General features: G+C 41.5%; 1 protein-coding gene across 2 annotated transcripts in view; it reads left to right on the top strand.

Annotated features, from left to right (window-relative positions):
• Positions 1 to 25,651, top strand: part of LOC147260632 (transmembrane protein 132C) — a 153,902-nt gene that overhangs the window by 80,536 nt on the left and 47,715 nt on the right. For both annotated transcript variants that reach the window (XM_086207316.1, XM_086207317.1), the window contains one exon: positions 1,129 to 1,275. In XM_086207316.1, the coding sequence (XP_086063442.1) occupies positions 1,129 to 1,275 (147 nt within the window). The remainder of the gene's footprint in view (positions 1 to 1,128; positions 1,276 to 25,651) is intronic.

The following is a 25,651-nucleotide window of genomic DNA, read 5'->3' as shown; positions in this document are numbered from 1 at the left end:
TGCTGCCTTTCGTCCGTGACTAGGAAAGTTCATGCTACTCTCTTTGTTGTCTGCAGTCAGATGATGGCAGGTAATGAACGAAACCACGAGCGCCGCCACCCAACGTTCATGATGCTACTGTAACTCGAGAACTGTTGCACTGAATCCTTGACTTCATTATGGTCCAAACTTGAACGGTTGATTAGCTTAGTTGACTTTCCTGGGATTCAATGATCTTTTTTTTTTTATCACATTTTCATATTTTTTACAAGCCTTGATGGATTTTTTTTTTTGTTTCACCAGTGGGGGAAAGGGATGTTGAATCATGGTTTAAAGATGCTACATTGACACATTTACATTGTGACTACAGTGATACCCCTGGCAGTATGGGGCACGATCATGTTTAGTTTGTAGATAATTCTTAACTCTAATAATTCTATAACAATATCCAAATTCACTGATCAGATCCTAAACACCAAATATTCTTATTTAGTTCAATGTGCAGGAGGACAAACGGTGGAAAGGGGTTAATAACAGTACAAGGAATTATTTCTTTAAGATGGATATAGCAAAGAATTAGTATTTTTTTGTGACCAACAGTGTGATGTCTGTCAATAATCTGCGACTGACCACAACATCATCCATTAGCTCAACCCAACTTTGTCCCATGACAACAGAAAAGTGGTATCTTCATGTACAGTGACTGGAATTCTGGCTCATTCATATAATTGGTAAAGGAATATTTGTCATTAAAAACAAGACACAGTTTTTTGTGGAAAAGATGTACACCTGATCTTTTTGAATTTCAAAGCATAAAGTGAACATTAATATTGCAGGTGTTTTGATCATTTCATTAACTGATGGAAAACAGTTTCCAACAGCCAATTGTCCTCCGGGGAAACAACAACAAAAATATGTGATTAAAATGCAGGTAACAGCTGGGACATCTTTTGAAGACAAGACAAAGCTGTGAACCATCTGGATAATATATTATTAGATGGAATGACAGAAAAAATCATTGTCTAGGTGGACCCAGCTGCCATGCACGGATCAGCTGGTTGCTGACTCCCTGGGATGAGGATCTTCTTGATAACAGAAGATAATCAATCTGTCTCATATGCTCATAAACATTTCTTTCTTCCTCCACAGAGTGAAATTGAAAGAAGGCGTGACATTTCTCGGGGCTCGTCCCAGCAACCCCACCCAGTGGATAGTGAGTCAGGACGTGAGAAGCGAAGGCCATCGAGTGGTGACTCTTCACTGCCGCAGGAAGGAGTCCAGCTACGATCAGCAAAGGTCAGCACATGCATGACTTCATTGTTAAGGGGTACATCAAGTTTTAGGGTTTTAGGGTGACTGGTTATTTTAGTAGATCAGTGAAAAGATGTAAATGTGTCAGAAGAGCCTTCATGTTTCTACACTGTGTTCACTGTTTTTTTTTTTTTAAAGCTAATTGATATAAAAAAAGAAAGAAAAAAGTTGCATTTGTGTTTATTTGTGGCCTATAAAGTGAACAAGCTGTAAACACAACACTGACATATTGTCACCTGTACATACCCCCAAACAGTCTTTTTAATGCCCCCTAAAGTCCAATATTGTGTCTTTTTTAATACTGTGTTGCTCTTCACCAACTCCATAGGGGAATATCTGGATCTTTATCTGCCAGATGGCCCTTATATCCACCAGCTACTAAATAACTTTAGGGCTGCATCCTGAATCATCAACATCCAGCAGTTTTTAAGTGTAGCAGGTAACTTTTGTAATGGGTAAATCTCTTACTCCAATCTGCCTGTAGATGACTGTTATTTTACATTTTATCTTTTAACTGTTGCAGCTGCTCAGTTCCATTTTAAGGTTAGAAAGCCGCTAAAACATCAACTAGATGTCAAAGTGCTTATCAATAAAAGATAAAGCAAATACGAAATGGACAACAGACACTGAAGACAGGAATGCTGTCCTCTGTGTCAAACAAAACAACAACAAAAAATACAGTTATTAAGTACCAGCAATGGTTAACCTGTTCCTGGTTATTGAGCAAAAATATAACAAAACTAGATTTACTACTGTAGCTATAATGTATCACATTTCACTCTTATCACTGTGTTATTATTTATCTTACAATGGCACAAAATGATGTGTAACTTTATTGCTTTGCCTCCTGCAAACTGAATAGCATGAGTCCTTTCAATTGCTTTTAAAACAACACCGGGCCCAGGACAGAACCTTGGGGAACACCTCAAGAGAGATTGACAAGATGTAATTAGAAACAGTAAATGTGAAGGTCCTACATGTAGCCAGTATTGGTGGAACGGTTTCAAGAGAGACAGTTAAAGGACAGCATAAAGGAAAAGAGAGTCAAGTACTGTCTCCTGTTGAAAAAGTATGTTATGAACACTTCTTATCAGGTCAAATCACACACTTGGAATACAAACACGTACGTGAGAGACTTTGAACTTATCTGATACGTCAGCACAAAGCTATTAATAACTGTGTATGTCACAGCAGGTACTTTGATAGTTTTGTGATATTATTCAGGTACTTTCCGGAAAATACTCTTGAGAAATTCAATGTTTGTGGTTCCCTCTAAGTTTTAATGAGAACTGCGCCCTTGGTGGGATCTGTCCATTGAGACCTCTGTAGGGAGGGGGAAGTTAATAGACCATTCCAAAATCCCCTCATTTTCATCACTTGCTTCCTTTTTTTTATTTGCATGCTTATTTCTGCACTGCCATAGCCTCAAAGTTGTTTTGGCCATTTCCTATCTGCATTTACGTCCTTAAACTAATCTGGCAGATAGCAAAGTGATTGCCAGCTCTGGGAAAAGGTTGCTGTGTTAATTAAGTGCTGATTGAAGGCCTTTGTGTTTTTAATGGTTTTTCCCTCTTAGATCCAGAAGTAGTTTTAATATATCTAACTTTCTAGTGACAGGTGTAATTTTATGGATTAGAGGATGCAGATTTGTGGTCGGCAGAGCTCGACTCATGTGCCCTTTAGCCATCATTACACTCAGCAGTCTGAACCACTGCTGTAAGAAAAACAGATGCTTGACATCATAACGGGTACTTTGTAATCACAATTGGGCCGGTTTAGTCAAGTGCAGAGGAGTGTGTGAAACATATGTAATTTAATCGTGTTTGTACAACACTGTGTTGGTTTGTACTGTGGTTTGCTGAGACAGGCAACTATAAGCAAGGTGCTGCCAGAAATGATTACAGTGTACACTGTTAACCATGAAACAAAGATAATTGTCCCTGCAATTGAATTGTTTGGGTTGTTAAATCAGAGGCAGCTATTTAAGATTTGAAACGTCTCACGCAGTAATTTAAAATATGGTATTGCAGAACTGTACAGCACACCAGCACCTCACAAGCCAGTTCCCGACCTCGCTGGCTTGGACTTGGACCAAGGTCCAACACTTTAAGTTGAATATGGAGAGGATCTTCACTTTACTTTATAAGCTGTCAGTTTTAAACATGAGACACCCAATGAACTCAAAATCGTCCCCACACATAAACTCCTTTCCAGACCTTCTATTTATTTGTGTAATAACTTTTGACAGCTCAGTCTTATAAATAGAAATGTTTTGGCATTCCTGCAAAATGTACAGCGATGCAAATAATCATCATGTTTGCATCTTCCTTTTTCATCGACTTCAGATTGACAGCCACAGTATCTGGGGTTATACAGTTTGTGGTCATGGATTAAAAACGGATCCACGTCTCATGACTGAAAATGATGAGAAAATGTGATGAGATTGTCAATACAGCCTCTTTATAATTAGCTGACATGTTTTTGACAGTAAAAAGCTTGTTGTTTTAGGTGCTTTTCCATTTTGTTTTGCTGAAACACAACACATTTGTCAAACTGAATTTGTGCTATGTTAAATTCATGGCCTATATAATATTCCACGCCTGTGCACGGCTCTAAGTCGAGCTGCTGCTTCTTCTACAATATAAAAAGGAGCACTCAGCAAACTGCAGCAGTGAGCAGCAACACTTGGCAGCAGGCTTCCCCTTCCCTGCGGGCTGCTCGCCTCATGAATGCAGGTATTATTCTCTCTGCTCTGTCTTGCGACCTCACCTCTTCTCCTCTGTCTACCAGTATGCTCCAAACTGTTGTAAAATTGAGTTCCAGAGTAAAGGAGGAGACAATACTGTGTGTATTTACTCAAATTCCGTCTGCGTGGGCCATCAAAGAGTAGCGCAGGTAAAGGCAAATTTTATATCACAGTATATTTTGAAGCATGGGCAGTTACTGTTTACTGCATGTTTCTCCTTCACTGTTTTTGGCTGCTCCTGTTAGGGGTTGCCACAGCAGATCATTGATCTGCATATTTCATTTGGCATGGGTTCCTTCCTGACACAGCAGGCCTCTGACTGGCACTGAGGCTCTGCATCCACGAGTGGGAGCAATTTGCTGTTCGGTATCTTGTTCTGGGACACTTCGACACAGTCAGAGAGGAAAAAAGCATCAAACCAGTAACCCTTGGGTAACAATACCACCACCCTCCCTTCAAGTCATTCCTTTGTGTACTGTATATTTATTTTCCCAGAAAATCTCAGTATAATGCCTCTGAAGTGGTTAAGCTCTGGAAGGCAGCTACTAGTACAGCTGCTGTACTCTTAATCAAATTCCACTTTTATAATTTGCATAGAATATCAGTATTTTAACGACATTAATTTTGCAAAACTGTAACAAGAACTCATCTCTTTTCATGAAAGAAGCTGACAATAAAAACAAGTACCTTTGTATAACCTCCAGTAGAGTCGAAGGGGAGTTTTTCTAAATTATTAAGGTTTTTCAATTACACTTCAGCAGGAATGATCCAAAACATCTTGTATTTGTGGCATGGCTCAGGAGGAGGAGTTCCTGTGGTGATCTTAAAGTCAGTGGCTCAGAAGATCAGGGTGAAGTCTCCCTGCTCCAGAAGACTTGACATGAGTGTTGGAATATGAATGGAATATGAATAATGTGTGTGTGTGTGTGTGTGTGTGTGTGTGTGTGTGGGTAGAAGGGTAGAATTAAGGTTTAAATTGTCGTTAGGTCAGGGTTGGAGTTAGGCATCACTTGGTTATGGTTAGGATTATGGTTAGGGCTTTGGTGAAGCAGTCCATGTGAATGGAAGTCAGTGAGATGTCCTAACAAGGGTAGCTGTGTAAACCAACAAACATGATGTCTTGTAATACAAATTTACAAAAAAGGGTATTCAGAGCAACATACCTCTGCTGCTTCTGCTCTCACTGTGCTTCTACTAAGCTCGCAGAATCTCCCACATGTGTAATTGAAACATGTGCAGTGACTGTTGTTTGTGTTAAACTGAATTGGAGGGTATTTTCTGTGCTTAGTCCTGGAAGGGCTGTGATGAAGCAGAAATGTTCAGTCGTGAGAATGTGGAACCGTGTACGCTGCACGCTGCTTTACATTGAAATCATGAAAATGGTCAGGTTAGGTGCCACCACCAATAAATCAATGTGTGAGAAAAAGCACACTGTTTATCGACGGCTTCTTCGTGTTTTGCTTCCACACTCGGGCACCATTGAGTGGATCACTGCCTCTGACTGTTGTATTCATGTCATTGCCACTATAGAACTGGGAAGGCTTTACCACGCTATGCTCAAAATCCATACAGTTGATAGCGCTCGTCCATACGATGGACTGCTCACTCCTCAAAGTTCACAGCTGTCAAAGTCCCTTCAGAGAGAATCCTAAAGATGTTCCATAATGGCTATACAAAACACAATGCATCAGTATTTCCTTCATCTCGTCCTCCGCTGTTCCAGTCAATTCACTGAAGCTCTTTTCGAGGAGGATTAGACGTAGCTGTATCTCATCTGTTGGCCTGTCAATCAGCCTGCTCTCCTCCCTCAGCTGCTTCCTGGAGCGTCGGAGGATGATGAGATGTGTAAATGCTGCCTGGGTCAAACTACCGTGGATCCCATCTTTTGCTTTAAGCTTGTTCTTAACAACAGGGTGAACATGTCTACCCATCCATGTCATGTGGATGTGTTATGAGCTGTTACTACTTGAACCTTGAATGCAACATCTCTGTAGCTCATTTGCTGCTTTTCAGTAGTTACATCTCTTTCTGAAAGGGTTCGGGGTTATTTGAGCCTCAAGATTAAAGTATTATTTTCTACCCTTTCATCATGTTCTAATCTTTAATCAACCTTACATCTTCTAGTTAAAATAAAAAAAACAACAACTTGAACTTGAAAGCGAATGATACAAATGAAAAACACAGTACTAAACAGTATTTTACTGGTAATACTATGCAGTTGGATTCCATCTCACTCAAATTCAAGAAGTATTTTATCATTTAGCCTTGTATTGTATGAGACCCCGAACCCCTGCATCACATGTTCGATTGTATATTTATAAAGCGCAGAATGGAATTACCTTTCAGCTAAGCTTTTAAATTCTACATAATATATACAATGAGTAACTGCCTTCTATCGGCTTAAATACAGCACGAGTGGCTCAGAAACTGCATCAGGACTCTGCACTGCTGAGTGATCGGGACTCTCCGTCCCTCCATCACCGAGGGTGAATAGGGAGGCAACACAGAACAGGCTGGAAGTGAAATCCTCCATTTCTAAAATTGTGATTTGATGTGGCTGACATTTGTGGTGCACGATACACCGGCTGCCAATATAATATCGGTCGATATGGTAATTTTTTGGCCCGGCGGTATCGTTCCGATGTCTAAATAGGGCTGATGTGAACAGGCCCATTATCATTCCTGTGTATTTGACGTGTGTGTCGGCTTAGATGTTTGGAAAATATCAGTTATTCCTGAAAATAAATTACAAAAGTTAAAAAAATGCATTTTGTAAAATAGCTCTTTGATTATCATAAAAACATGTTTTCTACACAGAGATATCGACATCGGTAAATATCAGTATCGGCCATGACAGCAATATTAATATTGTTATCGTATTGGCCACAATTTTGACATCGGTGCTTCCCTAGCTGACGTACACACAACCCATACAAGGTCCTCTTAGCACCTTGACTTTTTTTTGTGTGTGTTTTCTAAAATTATCCACTGGTGGATTTTGCGCGTGAGGTTTAGTTACGATTTAAAAGTACAAATTGTAAGCGTATAATTACCTCCTCCCTGAGGGTCGCAGTCCCGCACTTGTGGCGTAACACCACGTTGTCCCTCGAGAAGCAAAGGCACTGTGGCATTAAGGATCCTCAGCTCTACTCTGATCTCTCCGGAGTTCGCTTTGGGCAAGATGCGTTAAATTTTTTTAAATGGGAATTTTAACTGGTTGGTGCATCATTTTTACATCAAAGGCAATCAGAGAGCCTTTGAAGTAATGACAGCAGTGCATATAGCACACGTCATCGGTAGCAGCTTGCATGATTGTAGTGAGGTTTGATTTTCACCTTGTCATACATATAAATACTGGAATCAGAGCTGTGACTGTTGGCCGTGGGACAAACTGACAGTTGGCAATGTCACTGGACCTTGAATTGTGTACTGGACAGAAGTGTTGTTATTGAATAATTGCTCTGGGACCACTAATGGAAGCCTGTGTACCGTGATGTAAGCCCAGCCCCCTCCCCGAGCATGAGAGCATAGACGAGCTGATGGGTCAGGTGCACGGTACGTGCAGCTTCAGTCAGTCACTTGAAGCTGTGCAGCCAGGCCAGCTGAACCAATCCCTCCCTCTCGTTCACAGCTGATGCTCCAACCACACCCTCCTCTGTGGATTTGCTATTTTAAAATAAGAAATAGCTGTTGTTCACCTGCACATGTACACCTCTTCTTCACATTCACATATCAGCTGCAGTGCAGCTTATTTAACATAAATGTCACCATCATTCATCAATATATATGCCAAATGCAATTATTCATCAAATAGCATATTTCTGGTGCTTCTGAGGTTTCTTTCTTAACCTTGCAGACATTGGAAGGTTCCTATGGTAATGCAGACTGGCAGCAAGGAGGCTAATAAAAGCAAAAGCGAGGTGACAGTTTTTCATCACGGGGTGCTACATTGTAAAGATGGGTTTGATTCTGCTGGATTAATCTTAGGGGAAATTCTGAAACAAGTGCTTGATGTAAATTATTTTTAATGCAATGAAATAAATTTATGGAGTGTGCAATATTAAGTTAATAGTTGTCAAGAATTTATCCCTGATAGTGGCTTAAAACTGCAAATTTAAAACTGCTGTATTGTCAAGTCTGAGTAAACAATGTATAATCACATATTTTACGACTCATATTTGTTCTAAAAATGAATAGCAGTTGTCCAGTCATGTCAGTAATGATGCTGGCTTGTCAAGTTGGTTTTTGCACCTTGAACGAGTTAGTTGTAACAATATTTTACAAGATTTTCAAGTTGGTTTCTTGCATACAAACAACACAGATTTACAAACGCAATTACGATTGCAATCGGACAGAGCTACGTAACCTAATAAAACTGAGATCAACCCGAGACATTATCTCTGCTTTTTCTGCCTAACTGGACCTTAACTGTAGTGCTGACACACAAGCAGGGATTTCTTCATCTTCCTCTATGCTCATCGAGCACGGTAGCATCGAGTACGTGCTCCGTGTTTCCCATCAACCTCAGTCATGACCATTTGAGCATTTGTGTGCATTGTTCCCAGCAGAAGTAAATGGAAAGGATTGCTGCATTACCTGCATGCAAATAAAGACCAAGGCAAATGCTGTGCCTGCGGTTTGAAAGTGTAAAGTCGGGCTATTTGTATGCAAAATTGGTTAGATCAGGCTGTGACGCCAGTCGATGCACATATATCAGAGTCTGAAATAATGATAGCAGCTGTGTTTTGCTCTTTGGGGAAGCTTAAAATCCTCCATCACATTCAGCATATATTTAACCACTGCATTGCTTGACAAATAGTTTTTCTATGATAAGCATTCAAATGGTCCAATGTTAAAACACTGGATCACAAGCAGTCACTGCAAGATGTAGAAACGCACATTTTATTTTTAGGGGAACGTGCTAATCTTTTTTCTTTTTTTTTTTGGAGCAGTTGAGATTTTCAGTGATGTTGCTACAGTCTATCCAAAAAAATCAAAACTACTCCCTACAGGAAGGGACAAAATTGCTTTGAGGAGTCCATATAATATTGGCTGAAATGCACTCTGGTAGATTGAAAAGTTCACTTTGTCACCATTAAAAGCAGGCTCATTCAAAACAAAGCCAGTCTTGCCTTCTCAGCATGTCATAAGCCATAAGTGGATGCCTCCGTAAAAGTGCCGTGTCTGGGCCATAGTAGTTCATTAAGACTGTCTGGGTGCAGATGGATTTCCCTTGTGAGCCACCACTTCATTAATCGCCCACACCACACCCAGCGGAGGGATAGCGGGCAGTCCACTCATTACAGCCATGAGAGAGCCAGTCTAAGTTGGAGGAGGTATGGTGGGTGGCATATTTGCTGATCTTTTTTTTTTTTTTAACTTCAAACAGTCTCACTGTGGCCTATTTCTCGTTGTCTAAATCCAATCTGCAACGAGTGAGGATCAACGTAATTAATTTATCAATTCAGCATGCATTCATTTTGTGAAATGTGACTTTTCCGTTAGAGCAGACTGAGAATGTCTGCGCTCACAGAGCTGAGATGTGGCCGCAAACTTCCAGTTTATCCTCATTTTCAAAGTACAGAGAAGCTTTAAAAACATTATAGTTGGGACACACTGCAAGAGTGCAAGTAACCAAATGACCCAAGATGGGTTTTGCGGTCCTTAAGCCCCCTTCAAGTATGTCAATCACATTCATATGTGATGGAAATGTTGGTTCAGGCCTTTTTTGTTTGACAAAATTGTACAAAAAAATACATGTGATGTGAGAGCAAGTGGCAGCAGGTTGAGTACGGTAACCCAGACATCCTCCTCTCCACCAACTCACTCCAGCTCCCCCTGGGGGCAGCAAGGAGTTCTCAGGCCAGAAGAGATTTGTAGTGCCTCCAGTGTGTTCTGTGTCAACCATGGGACCTCTTTGCATTTGGACATGTCTGGAATGCCTCCAACAGGCCCCCAGGAGGCATCCTGACCAGATGCCCGGACTATGTCAGCTGATTCCTCTCAACCTGAAGGAGCGGTGGTTCCACTCTGAGCTCCCCCTGGGTGCCTGGGCTCCTCACTCTTCCTCTAGGGCCAAGCCCGGTTGCCCTGTGGAGGAAACTGTATCCCCAGTTGCATTCTTTTGGTCTCTCCTCAAAGCTGGTAAATCGATTGATGTATTGAGAGCGTCACCTTGCAGCTCAGTCTTCACCTCAGCAGGTCCATGCAGCATCCAGCATCTCACTCTCACACTGAACAAGACCCTGAGGTATCTGAACTTGGAGGAGCAAGTCCCTCCCAAGCAAACAGGAGCAATCCTGTCTCTGACTCTCATCACGACCACTTTGCATACATTCATTGTATTTTTTGTTGAAGTCAAAAGATTTATCCACCCCATTTTCAAAAGGAATTCAAAATGTTGATTGATAGAATCAAAAGTGCGATGGTTAACCATTTTCATGTCGTATGAACATTTTTGTTTTGTGAGCTGCAGCACCCATTTGATTGGGTGATTTGCTAGACCTGCCATATGATGGAGTAAAATCCAGAGCATAAATTAAAAAGCGCAGTTACATTATGGGCAATCAGCAATATTAACTCAGCAGTCTTAACACTAACACCCTAAATAATGACTCAGTTCTATTCCCAGTGGCCCACTTTTTCCAGCTGCAAATACTAACCGGCGCCTCATCTGTGATATATACAATACACAAGTGTCTCTACCTCTCTATTTTCTTGTTCATCTCTTCATAATTGAAATTTCATGCTATTGATGCTTTTGTATGTGCCAGCCAAGCCTTTTTCAAGACTGAGTGAAGGAGGGAGTGTTATTAGGTTCCATAATTTGATGTTTGTGAGAAAAGAACATTCAAATTACATTTAATAGAAGAGATGCTGCTTGGTTCCCTTTATCTGAACCGGAGAAGAGATGAGGCGTATTATGTGTCTCCTCAGGACAACCATCTGAATACAACGGTCGGCCCAGATTACATCTGACTGTTCAGATGCACCTCTGTTGCAGTGCCAAGGAAACTGTAATAGATCATTCTCCAGTGTGGCTCAGTGCACCCTTCCCCGCTTACCGATTAGACAGTAAACACACACACATGCGCGCTCACACACACACACACACACACACACACACACACACACACACACACACACCTCATCTGCATGTCATACATCTACAGGTGACTTTGCTGAGAGAATCCTTTTCCAAAAATATTGAACTTATTCATGCATGGTGTTCTCTGCTGGTTGTCAGTGATCGGGAAATGCTGAATTGCATGTAGCAGGTATCATCTTAAATCATTCCACGGCTGATGCTGTCCGTCAGAATATTTTTGTGGCCAGCTCCATTCGGTAAATGACGTGTGCGTGCGTGTGTGTGTGTGTGTGTGCGTGTGTGTGTGTGGACAGCTCTGTGCAGAAGCTGAGAGACAGCTTGAGGTTTATCATGTGTGTCAGATTTATAAAGGTTTATGAGTGAATATCCTGCTCTTAGAGGTTAATCCCCTGGAGGATTAGATTGTAGCCACCAGTGTTTGGAGGGTTGCATTACCACAGGCAAATACTTTATTTTTTTGTACTTACAATAAAGCCATTTATGACTATAATAGATAAAATCAATTCTCTGTTTATGTATGTTTCTGCTGTTGTTGGTGGGATGCTTTCCTCTGGAGTCACTTTTAGATGACTTGTATCTCAAAAGGTATGTTACATGTCATGTGCAACCAGCCATGATGTTTGACTTTTTTGTCAATTCTTAAATTTGAAATCTGTACATCCAGTAATTTAGTACATTGAAAATAAAATATCTAAAAAATATTTATATAAAACCAACAATTTCTATAGACTTTCAGATAGTAGTAATCTTTAAAGTAACATGTCAGAAAGACTTGTACGTTGAGTATTCATGGGGGTCCAGCGTTAGGGAGCAAAACCTCACTCTAAAGCAGGGCAGGGTGTTTCTAAACTTTACAGTGGCATTGCATAGTTGAGCAGTGAAGTATCAGAGTCCATTTATAGCTGATCCCACCTAACTAGTTCTGAGGGTGAAAATTACCACTCGATTCACATTACTACTTTCACTAATGATGGTTCATGAAAGAATGAGGTCGCTGAAGTACTCTGACCACTTACTCCTCACAACACTCCTTTACACAACGCAGCACAGCTCGGAAATTGTCTTAATTGCCCCGCCTGCAGGACGCAATAACCTCGGGATGTCCAACATGCTACAGTGTCAAGGAACAAAGTAGAATTATGGCCCAAGATTGGAAGGATAAAACCAAATGATTACAATTTTTAACGCCTTGCAGCTGAGCATACCTTGAAAAAGAAAGCAGCCAAGCACAGTTATGATCATTTAATAATAATAAAAAAACAGCTTATGTAATCCTGGGGGCGCAGCGCAATTAATGACTGTTTGATACAACATATTGACACTATTTAATTTGCAGGATGTTATATAAATCAGCTGTCAAGCTTTTGCGGGTTTTCCAACTGGATTTTAAACCCCTTCTAACATAAATATTGTTGATTGTTTTTGCATCTTAATGTATTACTTCATTTCATGAGGAAACCCAGCTCTGTAATTAAACCGAGCTCAAGCTAGATGGGACAGAGTTTAAACCCTCCATCTGTGCAGGATCCCTATCATGTGCTTTTGTTGTGAAATGTTTCAGCAGCATGAATCAAAAGCCACAAATTGATTTATGTACACACACACACACACACACACACACACACACACACACACAGGTTTGCGTATGTAGCTATCCTTATATCCTTATTAGGACATTCCATTGACTTCCATTCATGTGAATATCCTAACCCAAGCCCTAATCTTAATCCTTACCAATTGATGCCTAACCTCAACCTCAAGCTAACTGCAATTTACACCTTCACTCGAACTTTGACCAGGTGTTCATAAATTAAGTTCTGCTGCATTACGACCGGTCTTTGGTCCCCATGAGGACTAGGGGTCCTGGTAAGGTTAGTGTTTACATCAGAAAAGGTCTCCAAAAGATAACAAAAACCAAGTACAAGTACACACACACACACACACACACACACACACACACACACGTGACCATGTTTTCTGAACAGACAGATAAAATATGAAATTAGACCTGAGGTTGAATCAAAATGTGCCACAGGCTGCAGGTAGCAGCCACCCAGCTGATGAGACAAAGCAGGTTGAGATGTAAACATGCAATTGTCTACAAGCATCCTGAAACACAATACCAGCAGTTTCTCCTCTAATTACATCTTTGGTTTACCTTGATTGCTTTGCAATGAGGTTTCACTTTCACCACATGAACAACAGCGGCGAGTATAAGCTTAAAATCGTCACCCTTCAAATTTCACGTTTCCTACAGTTTGATCTGACTGGGTAGGCTAAAGTAACCTTGTCCGGCAGTTGGCTCCAATTAACCTCAGTTTAGACAGGCCTTCGGGAGGACTGGCTTTGTACTGAAGGATATTCCACTCAAAAAATTCCTGGTTCTATCACCAAAGCTGTCTCATTGCTCTAACCTGCACCACAGACATATTTAAATGAGCCTATTAAAAGAGGCTGTAGGCTTTGAGAAAGGTATAGAAGTACTATTTGGTGAAGAAAAATTGGATTGGAAAGAAGGAGGTGCAAATGCCCAAAGAAAGAGATGGTAATAAATGAAGCACATGGAACATGGACAGACAACCGGGCTTTCACTCAAAAGTAGATTCAATGAACCTGAAGACAAACAAAGAAAGGTACAAGGCTCATCCTCTTGTCTGAGCTAAAGCATGTGGGCCGGCAAACACTGACAAGCAATCTTGTTCTGTCTTCTGTCATCATTTGAATCTAACAGCTTGAAAGCAGAGAAAGAAAGGGTAGCATGCCTCAGTAGGTGTTCCTGTGCTGCAACCCGACGCCTGTTTAGCAGGACTGACATGTAATCAGGCCATGTGTACACCTCAGCTGGCCAAAACAGGCATCAGCAGATGGACCCTGAGTGCTTCAACACAGTAGGACCGGTGCACATGTCCAGGCCTCCAGATGAGATGCCAGAATGTGGACATGTCACCTGTTCCACATATAAACAGTCTGCGCAGATACGTCCATGTTCGTTCACACACAGCCGGTGGAGGTCACACTGAGCTCCTAGTTTTAACCTCCAGATACATGGTTTACCCTCATTAAAAGACCTCTGTGTGAACTCCAGCTGTGTGTTTCCTCTTGTTAGTCCTGTGGTGAGAGATCATGCTGATGCACTCAGACACTAATCGTTAGTCTGTCATGTGATCTAACTGAACGCTTCAGCTCCGTCTAGATCATCCCATTTCTCACTGGCGGCTGTGGGCGAGTAGCACTGGATCACTGTGCCGAATATGTAAATGGAAACCGTTAAAGCTCTCTTTCTTTAATTAGTCTTTAGATTTCATGACTGAGTGCCTCCAATTATGGATCAATGTCTCATTTCTGCACACACACACCCCTGGGTTTGTGGAGGCCATTTTTTTCATGACAAAATGCTTTATAATTTCACATCTGCCAAGACGAACACCCACATCACGGCACCTAACTGCTGATCAATGAGAAATTCTGCTGCGGCTGCAGTGCAACAGATATGTGTGTTGCATGCACACTGTACTCACATTTCTACAAATACGCAGTTATGAAATAGCCTCTCTGAATGTGTACTGTGTGTGTGCGCCATGTATCTCAGGGAATACAGGGCTGATGGTTGCATAATTGCTCTGGTAGTAATTTAACTGGGAGATCATTAAGTAGTGTAGAAAGGGGGGTGAAACTCTCCCGGCTTACATACACATCTGATTGGGCGTATACTAGAAGGTTGTGGTCTAGTGCCTTCAAACCATAAAATTAAAGTCTCTTAACAAATAATAAAAAAAAAAGGTTCAGGTCTTTGAGTCCAGTTCCAGTCACTTGGAAAGGTTTTATCAATCAAAGATGTTAAATTACTGTGAATTGGCTTATGACAGCCAGTGTGTCCTTGTGTGTTACTCGCGGCTGTGACCCAGGGCTGGAGCTTGTGGTTGAAATCACGCATCATACCACGATTCACGTAGACAAAAATCACACCCTGCAAAGTAGTACTCAGCAATTGGAACTAAATGGCAATAATGTGTTGTCACACAAAAAAAGTTATGAATTTGAAACAAGTGTACCAGCAATAACTTATCAGAAATTCAAACATCAGAAATGGATGACGCAAGATCCAAATATCCTATAATCGCAACCATCCAGATACAATAACAACCAACCATCGCCCAGCCCTTCAATCCACGTATGAGCTGACCACAAATCAGTGGATGAGGGGCAAAAAAAAACCTGTTCAATTTCATTTTAAATTCAGTCCAAGGGGAGTTTTTGTGTGTGTGTGATTTCTCATTGTAAATGAGCAGCGAAATTATTTCGATTGGATGCGAACTGACCATTTGTGATCACAGGACGGCCGCGTAACCAGCGAGTGATGCACCGGATGCTGTAAAAATCAGTTGTTTACAAACCCCTGGTGATTTAACATAATAAAGTATTAAGATTTTAGGGAAGATAATTTCTTTAAAATTCACTGCATACTTGAAAGTCCATAATAATATCGGATATACTAAAAAAATAAGAACCAAATTTGTAGTGCAAGTGAAGCCGGTGTGTAGGTGTGTTCGTTAAGTGTGTCTCAAACGGTTCTCTGACCGCTGAGAAGGTAGGAGTTGTGCAGTCGTTGACTCTGCATCGCTGCCTCTTAGCCTCTGAACCATGGGACACTGCATTAAGACTGAGGTACAAAGCAATCATGCCCATTCTGCCTCCACACCACTGTAATTTTCACAAACAAAACACATGTGTTGATGTTCCACGTGATTCTGGTGGTAAAAAATGGGGAGTGTGACTGTTTGTGTGAGCGTTGGTCATGATTACATGAGCGTTTTATGGTTGAACTTTATAAGTCCAGTGTCGTTATGCAAAGTTAAACATTCTCCAGACGGATCTTAGCGCCGCATCTCCATGTGACGCTTGCAGAAACCTTCCCTCCGCTGTTGCAGTAAATCAGACTTCTGTGTCTAATTTACCGCTGCCCAGTTAACAACTCGCTGGCTGTAAGATTGAACTCTGACTCCTTTTGTGTCTCACAGAGCCAGAGCTTAACCTTTCACATCCTCCAAGCAGGGAGGGGGTAGAGCCTGGATTGCAATAGAGTACAACTGATCTGATCATCTAGGCCTCTTTCGGTCAATGACTCTTGTGTGTTCTCCAGGTTCTGTTGCCATGCAACAGTGGCAGCGCTGAACGGTTTTGTGGGTTTTTAAAGACTTTCCCTAGGAGGACAGGCACTTCCTGTGTCACAGCACCTGCAGAGGGACAGGCTCGGACGGTCACACCATGTCACACACACATCACCCGGGGGCTGTAAGGAGGGAGGGATTACTTTCTCTGCACAATCATTTGCATCACCGCCCCAGGGCTCAGCGTCTGCTGCCCCCTAGTGTGAATGCAGATGAGCTCTCCCGGTGGTTGTTATCCAGCCTCGAGATGAGCGTTTGATGAGAGGAAAATAGAGAGAGTAACTGTCGGCTCCATTTATTATATTGCAATTTGCTATTTAGATAGCTTTCCTATAAATGAGGCAGATACAGAGTGCATCTGACTGGGAAGTGATGCAAAAAAGGTCTGAGGTCACCAGTGATGATAACTACCATCATTAGGGATCCATTACACCATGGAGCCCACTTCGGCTGATTGACTCTAATGTTGCACTGCAGAGAAGCATTTAGTTTTGATTAGACAACTGTTGGCATGGTGCATTTCATTAACTCCAGGATGAGATTTGGTTGTCTGGGAATTGATATGTGGCTGTTTCAGCTCAGGCTAACACGTTGACTGTGGCTTGTTTCCCTCAAGGCAATGTGAAATACGTTGAGAAACAAATGTAATAACGAAATATTCCCTTCCTGACACTCCCCTGCCAGAAACAACAGCGAGATTTTGTTTGTATGAGTATTTTTCTTGATCAGTGCTACTGAACATTTTAAAGTGAAATGGAAATTTGATCTCGTTATTGGGTTCTGTGCAAACACAAGCCAGAAGCCTTGCGTTTGCGCCCATTGTTCATTATAATTGTATAATTAATAGTACTCAGCTCTTTTCTTTGTGTGCACGTTAGAACGGGGGTAAAGAATAAATGATTCAATGAAGGAGAATCCGATGCTTATTAAATGTGGGTTTTAATTCAGGCACTGTAGGTTATTTGAACTGTAACAGCCTGATCTTCTTTATGCACTTAGTGGGAATAAGAGAAATGGAAATTACGTTTTAAAATTGCACGTCTCGTGTGATGGAAAGTGTGTTATGGACCTCTTTTCGTTAACTTTATGCTCTTAAACTAAAAGGACGAGTGTTCAGCTGTCATATTGTCAGTAAAGCAGGAAAAGACAACAATCGTGATGGACATGTTTATTGGTATTGTAGGTTTTTTCAGTGAAGTCCACATTTGAGTGCAACATTAGCGAGTAGTGAGTAGGACATTTTCAGAATTTATTTGATGGCCCGACAGTGTGGAACGTACTTGAGAATACGTTGTGTGCCAAAACAGATGTGTTTACAGATTTATTGTCTCTCTAGTAAATTGTCAAAGAGGCTCTCTGTCTTAAAGGTTATATTGGGATAGCAGCCTGATGAAAACAAGCGTCTGGTAGCATTTCTCTTGCAGCCTGGTTTAGTATCTCGTCCATTTGCGCTCAGCCAGTTTAGAGAGCTGTAAATGAATGTCAGTTGACGCACCATAAATCAAAGGTATTGGTTTAGTATCTTGGAGGAAATGATAGGAACATGAGGGATGCGCCGGCGTGCTTGACTTTATCACCAGTCTTTCTCTGCAGCAGCCTTCATGTAGAAAAACACTTAAAATACAGGAATTTTGAACACACACACACACACACACACACACACACACACACACACACACACACTTCCATGTATACACAGCTACATGTCCAGCATAAACTCCTACATTCACAGGCAGCATGGTATTAGAGTGTAAAGAAATGTAAAATTGGAACTATATTGACTTGATAATGTTGGTGCTGCCTGTCAGTGGGCACTTTGCTGGATGGATCTTTACAGCTCACATCCTGGAGGGGATGGAAACACCACTCAAGCTGCAGGATCAGATTGAACTGTCAGGTAACGGGGGCTTCAAATGTGATGTTTTTCTTACTTTAATTCATACTTAAAGGGAAGTTTAAAGCTGAAACTTATAACCCAGGCAAGGATGTAAGAAACATTATATGGTAGATTTAACACCATTTTGATCTTCAGACTTTTCAGTTTCATCCAAGTTACAGGTGTGAGAAGGTCACGGTCCTGTGCAAAGGGACAAAATTTGTTCTGACCTAAAGCGATAGTCCCGGTCCAGCTCAAACTGGATCTTTGTGTGGTTTGTTAAGTTCAATTACATGAAGTGGATCACTCATTAAACAGTATAGAAGAAAAACTACCAGGAGACATGTCAAAATGAGCTACATTAGCAGATGGAAGGAGAGGAGGACAAAGTATTCAATCGAAGGGAATAAATCTGTTCAGCCAACGTCAGCTGGCCTGAACACAAACATGCTAATTATTGTCAAGTGCAGGGAGACGGAGAATCATCAGCCCAAACCTCCAATGCATGGACACTCCCCAGAGCGCTGCTGGAGGAGAGCGCAGCACTTCCTCGGAGACCAACAGAGCCCGGTTCTCTCTCTGTTCTCATGGAAAACCTCTCGATGCACCGTGGGACACCCCAGACCAGAGAGCATCTCCTCTCACGAGGCACGTTCCCATGACAGGTTTTTTTTTTTTTTTTTTTTTTTTCCCGGCTGAAGTCAGAGTGATGGCAAAGGATCCCTCCCCACTCACAGCAAGGACACATTTTAACTTGTGCTCTTAACATGCTGTAACAGACTGAGCAACAATTTATTGTGCGGTAATCTACCGTGCAGTAATCTATATTCTGTGAAATCACTGACTGTGCAATAATCTACAGTGAAATCATTTGTGCTTATTTTTCAGGCACCATGTATTTGCAAATATGTCTTTTCATTTAGTGTGTAATTTTAGTTTTGTAGTGTATAATGTCTGCTTATTTTGGAGCGTGTTTTCCTACACAGGCTGTAAATGTGCTTTATGTGCACTTTTATGTGCATGTATGTTTTGTTTTTAAAAAGCTGACTCGGGGAACGCACAAGCATTCTCATGCACTGTCAGTACCTGTGCAAATGGCCATAAATCTCTTGAGTCTCTTGTTTATGAACCTTGGCCCACCTCAGACCTCAATCCGCTACTTTCAGGTGTTAAAACAACTTAAATATACATCACACCAGGACCAGCAAGACTACAGCTCAGTTTATTGATGCCACACACATGACTCCTTAGCTTCTGCTACCACTCATTAGCAAATGCTAACACCTGCTGAAACTTTTGATTTAATAGCTACGATGTCACCTTTTAAAATCACTCAACGTGTGGCTGTGCTGTGTTGCTAATGGAACTCTGGACTGGAGTAGTAAACCTTCCTGCCTCCTACCTGCTTTACTCTGAGCTCATCATAGCTCTGACAACCTGTTTCTGGCTGTAACCCTGCTGTGTTGAACAACTCCTGTCACTGAGTGTGACGCAATAACGTTACTCAAACCATGTTTATAAAACCATACCCATCATCAAAATAGCTTTGACAGTCGCCATTTACCTTTACGCTGGACATGGTCATTTCAACAACATCTGAAAAAATAAAACAAAACAAACATAATAGGGTCTTCGCCTGAAGTACCCTCAGGCTCAGGCCCGAATAAGGCTTCAAACTAGAGGGGGATGAGGAAGGGGAAAGTTGGAAACAGATAGAATAGTAGATGCTGTAAGTAATTTCCCATTTGCTGATGACACTTCTTTTTTATCTTGTGCTTGTTGATCAATTTACTGTATTTTCTTGGATGTCTTTCTGACTACTTAACCATTTTTACTGTTTTTATTGTTTTTGCTTGGATTGTTCTCGCTTTTTGTTTGCTTTTATTTGTTGATTTCTTCCTCTGTGATTCACTTTGGATGATGTAAATGTTCTCAGCTTTTCCTAAATTGCCTGTGTTCTCGTACAAATCTCCCTCTTCCATCTCGCTCCAAGCCTCTTGTGGCCACATTCAATATATCTCTGCATAACCACGAAGCTCTGAAGCCACGGAGGCAGCTGCACCACACTGACATGGCATCACTATTATTCTCATTCCTGTCTCCCCTTTATTTGACAGTGTTTCAGGCGAAGTTTACACCTTTTTCTCCTTCTGTCACAATCTCTCTTTCTATTCTGGAACGGCTGAATTGAAAAGGTCCTTTGAGAATAAGTGTCTGAGGGTGCTTTTCCACCTCCACACTCCCCCTCAACTCTACACTTTTTTTGGTTCTGCTGCTTCTCGATCCTCCATCTCCACTTGTATACCTTCAGTAACATGATGTATTTGAGTAGAAAGACATAGATTATAATAGACTTTCACTGTCTGTGTTCCCGCTGTCTTACATTGCATGTAAAGTTTGACTTTTCTTGACTCTGGCTCTCTACTCTGGCTCTAGATATACAAAATTACTAAATTCTGTCTCAATAATAATACAATATTACAACACGTATTCTTGAAAATGCCAGTATTTGTAAAATCCTGGGTATCACCATGCTAATATCGTTAGCTGCTATGTAGAAAAATAACAGCAGCTGGACAAAAATTGTGTAATTACACATGAAGAACCACAATTTTACAAAAAGTTGTTCATTAGACCCATAACCTGTATGTGACTAACAAATCTACATGAGAATACAGAAATATTCTCATTTGCACACAGATTTTAAGCCCTGGAAAGAGATGGCTGTGCTCCGTGATGATTGTGTAAGCACACTCTTGTGCTTCGGACGTACAAACATGCGTCTCAGTACAAGTGGCATTCAGAAAACTGCATCTTGCATGAGTGACAGGGTGCAATAACTTTGTCACAAAGACCTTATAGCCTGAACAATATGAAAATATGACATCAGTTCACCCGAGTTATATGCTTTACGTTATGTGCACGTGGACAAACACCTACCCAGCCAGCTGGAGAATCCCTCTGCGCACATTTAGGTCTCAAAGCCATCTATTAGACCAGGGGTGCTCAAATACAAATGCTAAAGGGCTACAAAGAATTTTTTCAATGAGTCGAAGGTCCATTTATTGAGATTGGTCAGGCCACATGTGATAATTCTGTAATATCAAAATGCCCATTTCATTAAAAAAAAAAGAACTAAAATAAAATGTCATTTCCACTTTGACATAAATTGAAATAAATTATTGAATAAAAACAAACATGACCCCTGCCATGAATCCAAAACAAATACGTCAGGAGGGGGTCAAGAAGACTTTTCTTTTTAAATATAAACACAAAGAAACACAAGGAAGAAGGAAAAACGTATTTCTGTCCAATAGTGAATCATCTCAGGAATTCCAAACGAACATAGACACTAAAATCAAACCAAATGTCCCTTTTGGTTTAACAAACTGATTCAATCTTTTAAAAAAAACTGCTCCAAAAGCAAAAGTGAAAGTTAAAAAAGTCCCAGCCAGTATATCGCTTCCTGGGGGATGGGGGTGCAAGTAAAGCGCAAGTGCGGTCGCGAGTGGATTGTCAATGTACCTGTCTGTATATGCTGCAGCCGCAAGGGCAGGGTGCAATATAAACCCCGACATTTGAGGTTACAAACAAATTATTTTGTAAATGTGCCAGCCAGACCGGCCATTCGGGGAAACCTCCTGAACGTCCCTAAGGCCACCCTGCCTTGACGTGCTGACTGGCCCAGGGGCTCGCCAATTGAGGATCATTGGATTAGACAGTTGTAACACTAAACACCATCTCACATCGGAGAGACTCAACAGTCTGAGCCATAGCCTAACAGCCCAAACAGCAGGGTTGCTGTTATGTTGAATGAAGTGCACATTTTTGAATAAAGTAAGGAAATAATAAGTAAGGACACTGCATGGTGACAAACACAGTTTTAAACATCAGGGCGGCTTACAGCCTGCTCCTGCTGAGCAAAAATGGCCCCTTACCAGTAAATGTCTTAATAGACGACCAGTCTTTTTTTGATCGGATATTGAGGTCTTGTTTGTGGTCAATAATGCCGTTTGCTATTTCTAGCATTCCTGCCGCAGTTCCTCTCTGGAGGCAATAAAACTGTGTTCGCTGATATCGCAGAAGCTGATGTTGAAGTGCTGATATGTCAGCAGATCAAAAAAGGTGTCCTCGTATGGCCTCGTAATCAAAAGAAACTCCAGAGTATTTTGCCGGGGTGTCCTTGCTCAGCACATCCTTCCAGTAGCAGCCTGACTTGGCGCAGCTGGGTACCCACGTTACTGGTTGGTTTTTTGGAAAACATTTCTGTTGAGTTGATTGTCACACATTCATACACCAGTTTCTTATGTGAACAGTAAGTCTTCGCGTTTAATTTACAAGATTGTCAATGAGGTAGAATCGGCTCCAATGACAGACGGAGGCTCTTTGTTCCTTGGTTATTTTTTCATGCGTTGCATGTGGTTTGTCTTTGTGATGTCAGTACATGCAAAGGAGGCAGGATGGCTGAAAATGCTTTTGTTGACAACCAAAGCTAGAAGGTGAAGATGGCCAGCATGGCAAACAGGCTCTTAGTTGCTGTAGGCTTCTCTCTTGGTTCTGTTCAAAGAAATCAAACTAAAATATCTTAGTTCTGTTGGAAGAAATGAAAGATGCAACATCTACACCTCTGTAGGTGGCAACACACAGATGACACTTGATATCAAAGTGTTCATGCTGTTGACTCTGAGATCTGCAAGCATTTTCCAACCAACGCGCACAAACGTAAACATTACGAACATTTAGACCCTATAACATTAGTTAGATAAATATTTTAACACTACAATATTTTTCCGGTACGTTCATTTATTTCTCTGCCTTTCTTACAGTTCTGTGGATGTTTTTTGAAATTATTAGTTTTCTCAAAATTGTCGTCTCCGGCACATTTACACAACAGGTGTGCAGAGCCGTCTCGAAAGCATGAGGTCCAGCGTGTGTTCGTTGTGTCTTACTGGTCCTGCGCGCTGTTGTTGCATCAATGCCACTGCCAGACACATGCAGCCATCAGTGTTGTCAGGCGTCGTGGTGTTTTCGAGCTGAGCCTGGATCGGATCTTCCACCACTTCCCATGAACGGCGGCTCTAAATGAAGTCCGACCCAATCATGAAAAACATCCCTGCAGAAATTTTGTTTTGTATCAGTTTGAGTCTTAGTTTGGTTCTCCGTGATATCATTGCTGGCTGGTCAGTGGGCGGGGTTTCAGAGTAATGTAGTGTTATGTACAGAGTGTATAAAAGTGGACACACTGACTCTTCTCCTCCACTAACACTTTCTGCTCATCGGAGGGACGCTGGCTGTTGTGTTTGACAGTTGATAGTTCGGTTTGGAAACAATGGACAAGAAGATTTTATTGAGAGGAGCGCTTGAGTGCCCAAGCCTGTCCGGGTAAGTGTTTGTGTTTACTTAAGTTAGACTTAGTATTTGCAGATGTATTTCAGAAAAAAGTTACATTTTATCAACGAAGCTTTCAATTTGTCGGTATGAAGAGAATCAGTCAGCACAGAGTTGCTGACATGCACACGTTTGTCGTGTATAGAGGGAGAGTGCTGTTTCAAATGTAAAGAACCTCCAAAGCTATGCTAACTTACATCATGTAAGTATTATATCATCTATAAAGAAAGTAGTGGTCACTGATATCCCGTTGGTACAAACGTCTAAATCTCGGAGAAATGAAGACGTGTCCTCAGTGACTGTTTGTTGGCAGTTAGCAGAGATGTTCTCATTTATCAGGATTTTATTTGAAGCGCAGCTGTATTTTTGTTAAGAAAAACAGTAAAACATGACAACATGAAGATTCATGTCCTGTCTGACTCATTTTGTCAAATTATTTTTGAAGGAAATGAGACAGTTGCCGGGTAAGTTTAGTCATTTTGAGAGTTAAGTAATTACATCACTACTCATGTCAAATATTTTCATAATCAGAGGAAATGCATGTGCAAATGCCATCTGGGCGTGTCCGTAGAAAACTACGTTGACGTGATGTCATTTCCTCCTCAGGTCTTGTTTGGTACCAGCATCTATGAACTGCTCTGCTGATCTGATGGCACCAGAGCAGTTTCAAGGTCCAGGTACAAGCTTCCACCAATCGGCACTCACGGCGCTATAAACCGTCGTGTCAGCTCCTATCAGCTGTGTGACGCATCTGCTCTGTGTTGGTGGATCACTCTGCTGAGGGAAGTCCTGCTGCTGCAGCAGAAGAGCCAGATCCTGGCTCACCTACCTTCCAGCTGAAGACCTGCTGGAGCCCATCACTCACAAGAGTAAGGAGTCCCTGAGGCAAAGGACAGTTACCAGACACACACACACACACACACACACACACACACACACACACACACACACACACACACACAGCCCACCCCCAAAACTCAAACTCTCCTCATGTCACACACACGTCTGCCTGTAATGAAGCAGAGTAACGAGGAGTGTTTCCCTTTCTGAGTGAAGCCTGTGGGAGTTTGAGGAAGAAGCCATGCCTCTGCTCAGCCTGGTGAGACCACAATCATGTACACACACGGAGTTGGGAGCAAAGAAGGAGAAGCTTAGCAAGGCTTTTGTTGGGGTCACAAAGGCCCTTGAGGACGGGGTCTCCAGGACTCTTTGAGGATGGACCACCTGGCCACCTTCTCCTGCTCCATCCTGGTGGTAACCATCCAGAAAACCATCAGGAAGATGCACCACCATGAAGACCTGGTCCCCTAGCTTTTCCCCTGGCGGTGCTGAGCCAGATATTGGTTGTCTGAAACCCCTCCCCTTCATCACCTGACTCCACTGCTGGCTTAGAGGCAGATAATACACCAAGTCCTGATCTTGTAACTGTTTTAAGAATTGAATAATAAATTCCCTTTAAATGTTTTACAGCTGTTGTTATGTGTCACTTTGTTTTTCTCTCACCACTTTAGCATCGGGCATAAATGTAACTTCTTGAATGACATTTAGGTTTGAAAGTTACGTGGGAGCCAGCGAGGTCTGAGCTTCCGTGTGGAGTCCTGCATTATTCATAATTTTTATATATATATATATATATATATATATATATATATATATATATATATGTATATATATTTCATATATTTGCTGTTGTTTTAATCAGCAGCAGCAGTTTATTTTAGGGAGGAAAAACTCAACCGGACATCAACCGTCTATCCAACAATGATAAACTCTTCATGATTGTGATCAGATTATTAATAAGAGTATTTATTGGGGTGACTATGTTCAACTACACAACATGAACAAGAAATATATGATAAAGTAAATTAAGACTGAATAAAACTCAGTATAAAGTCAGGCTACAGGCCAATGAAGCATTTAGCAGCTACAGAATCAGGGAGGGTCTTTATCCACAGAGCATTTATCTGACCAGGGTTCTCCTCAGTAAAGTTAAAACTCGCTGAGAGTTTCCTCTTAAAACCTTTTGACAAAGCTGCTGACAGCAACTTTTTCTAGGGAATTAAGAGAATTTGGAG

The sequence above is a fragment of the Aulostomus chinensis genome, chromosome 6, assembly GCF_037954235.1.
Source record: "Aulostomus chinensis isolate RoL2024-O1b breed Wild chromosome 6, RoL_Achi_v1.0, whole genome shotgun sequence".
Classification (NCBI taxonomy): domain Eukaryota; kingdom Metazoa; phylum Chordata; class Actinopteri; order Syngnathiformes; family Aulostomidae; genus Aulostomus; species Aulostomus chinensis.
Note: the sequence above shows the minus strand (reverse complement) of the source record. Positions and strands in the feature narration are given on the sequence as shown.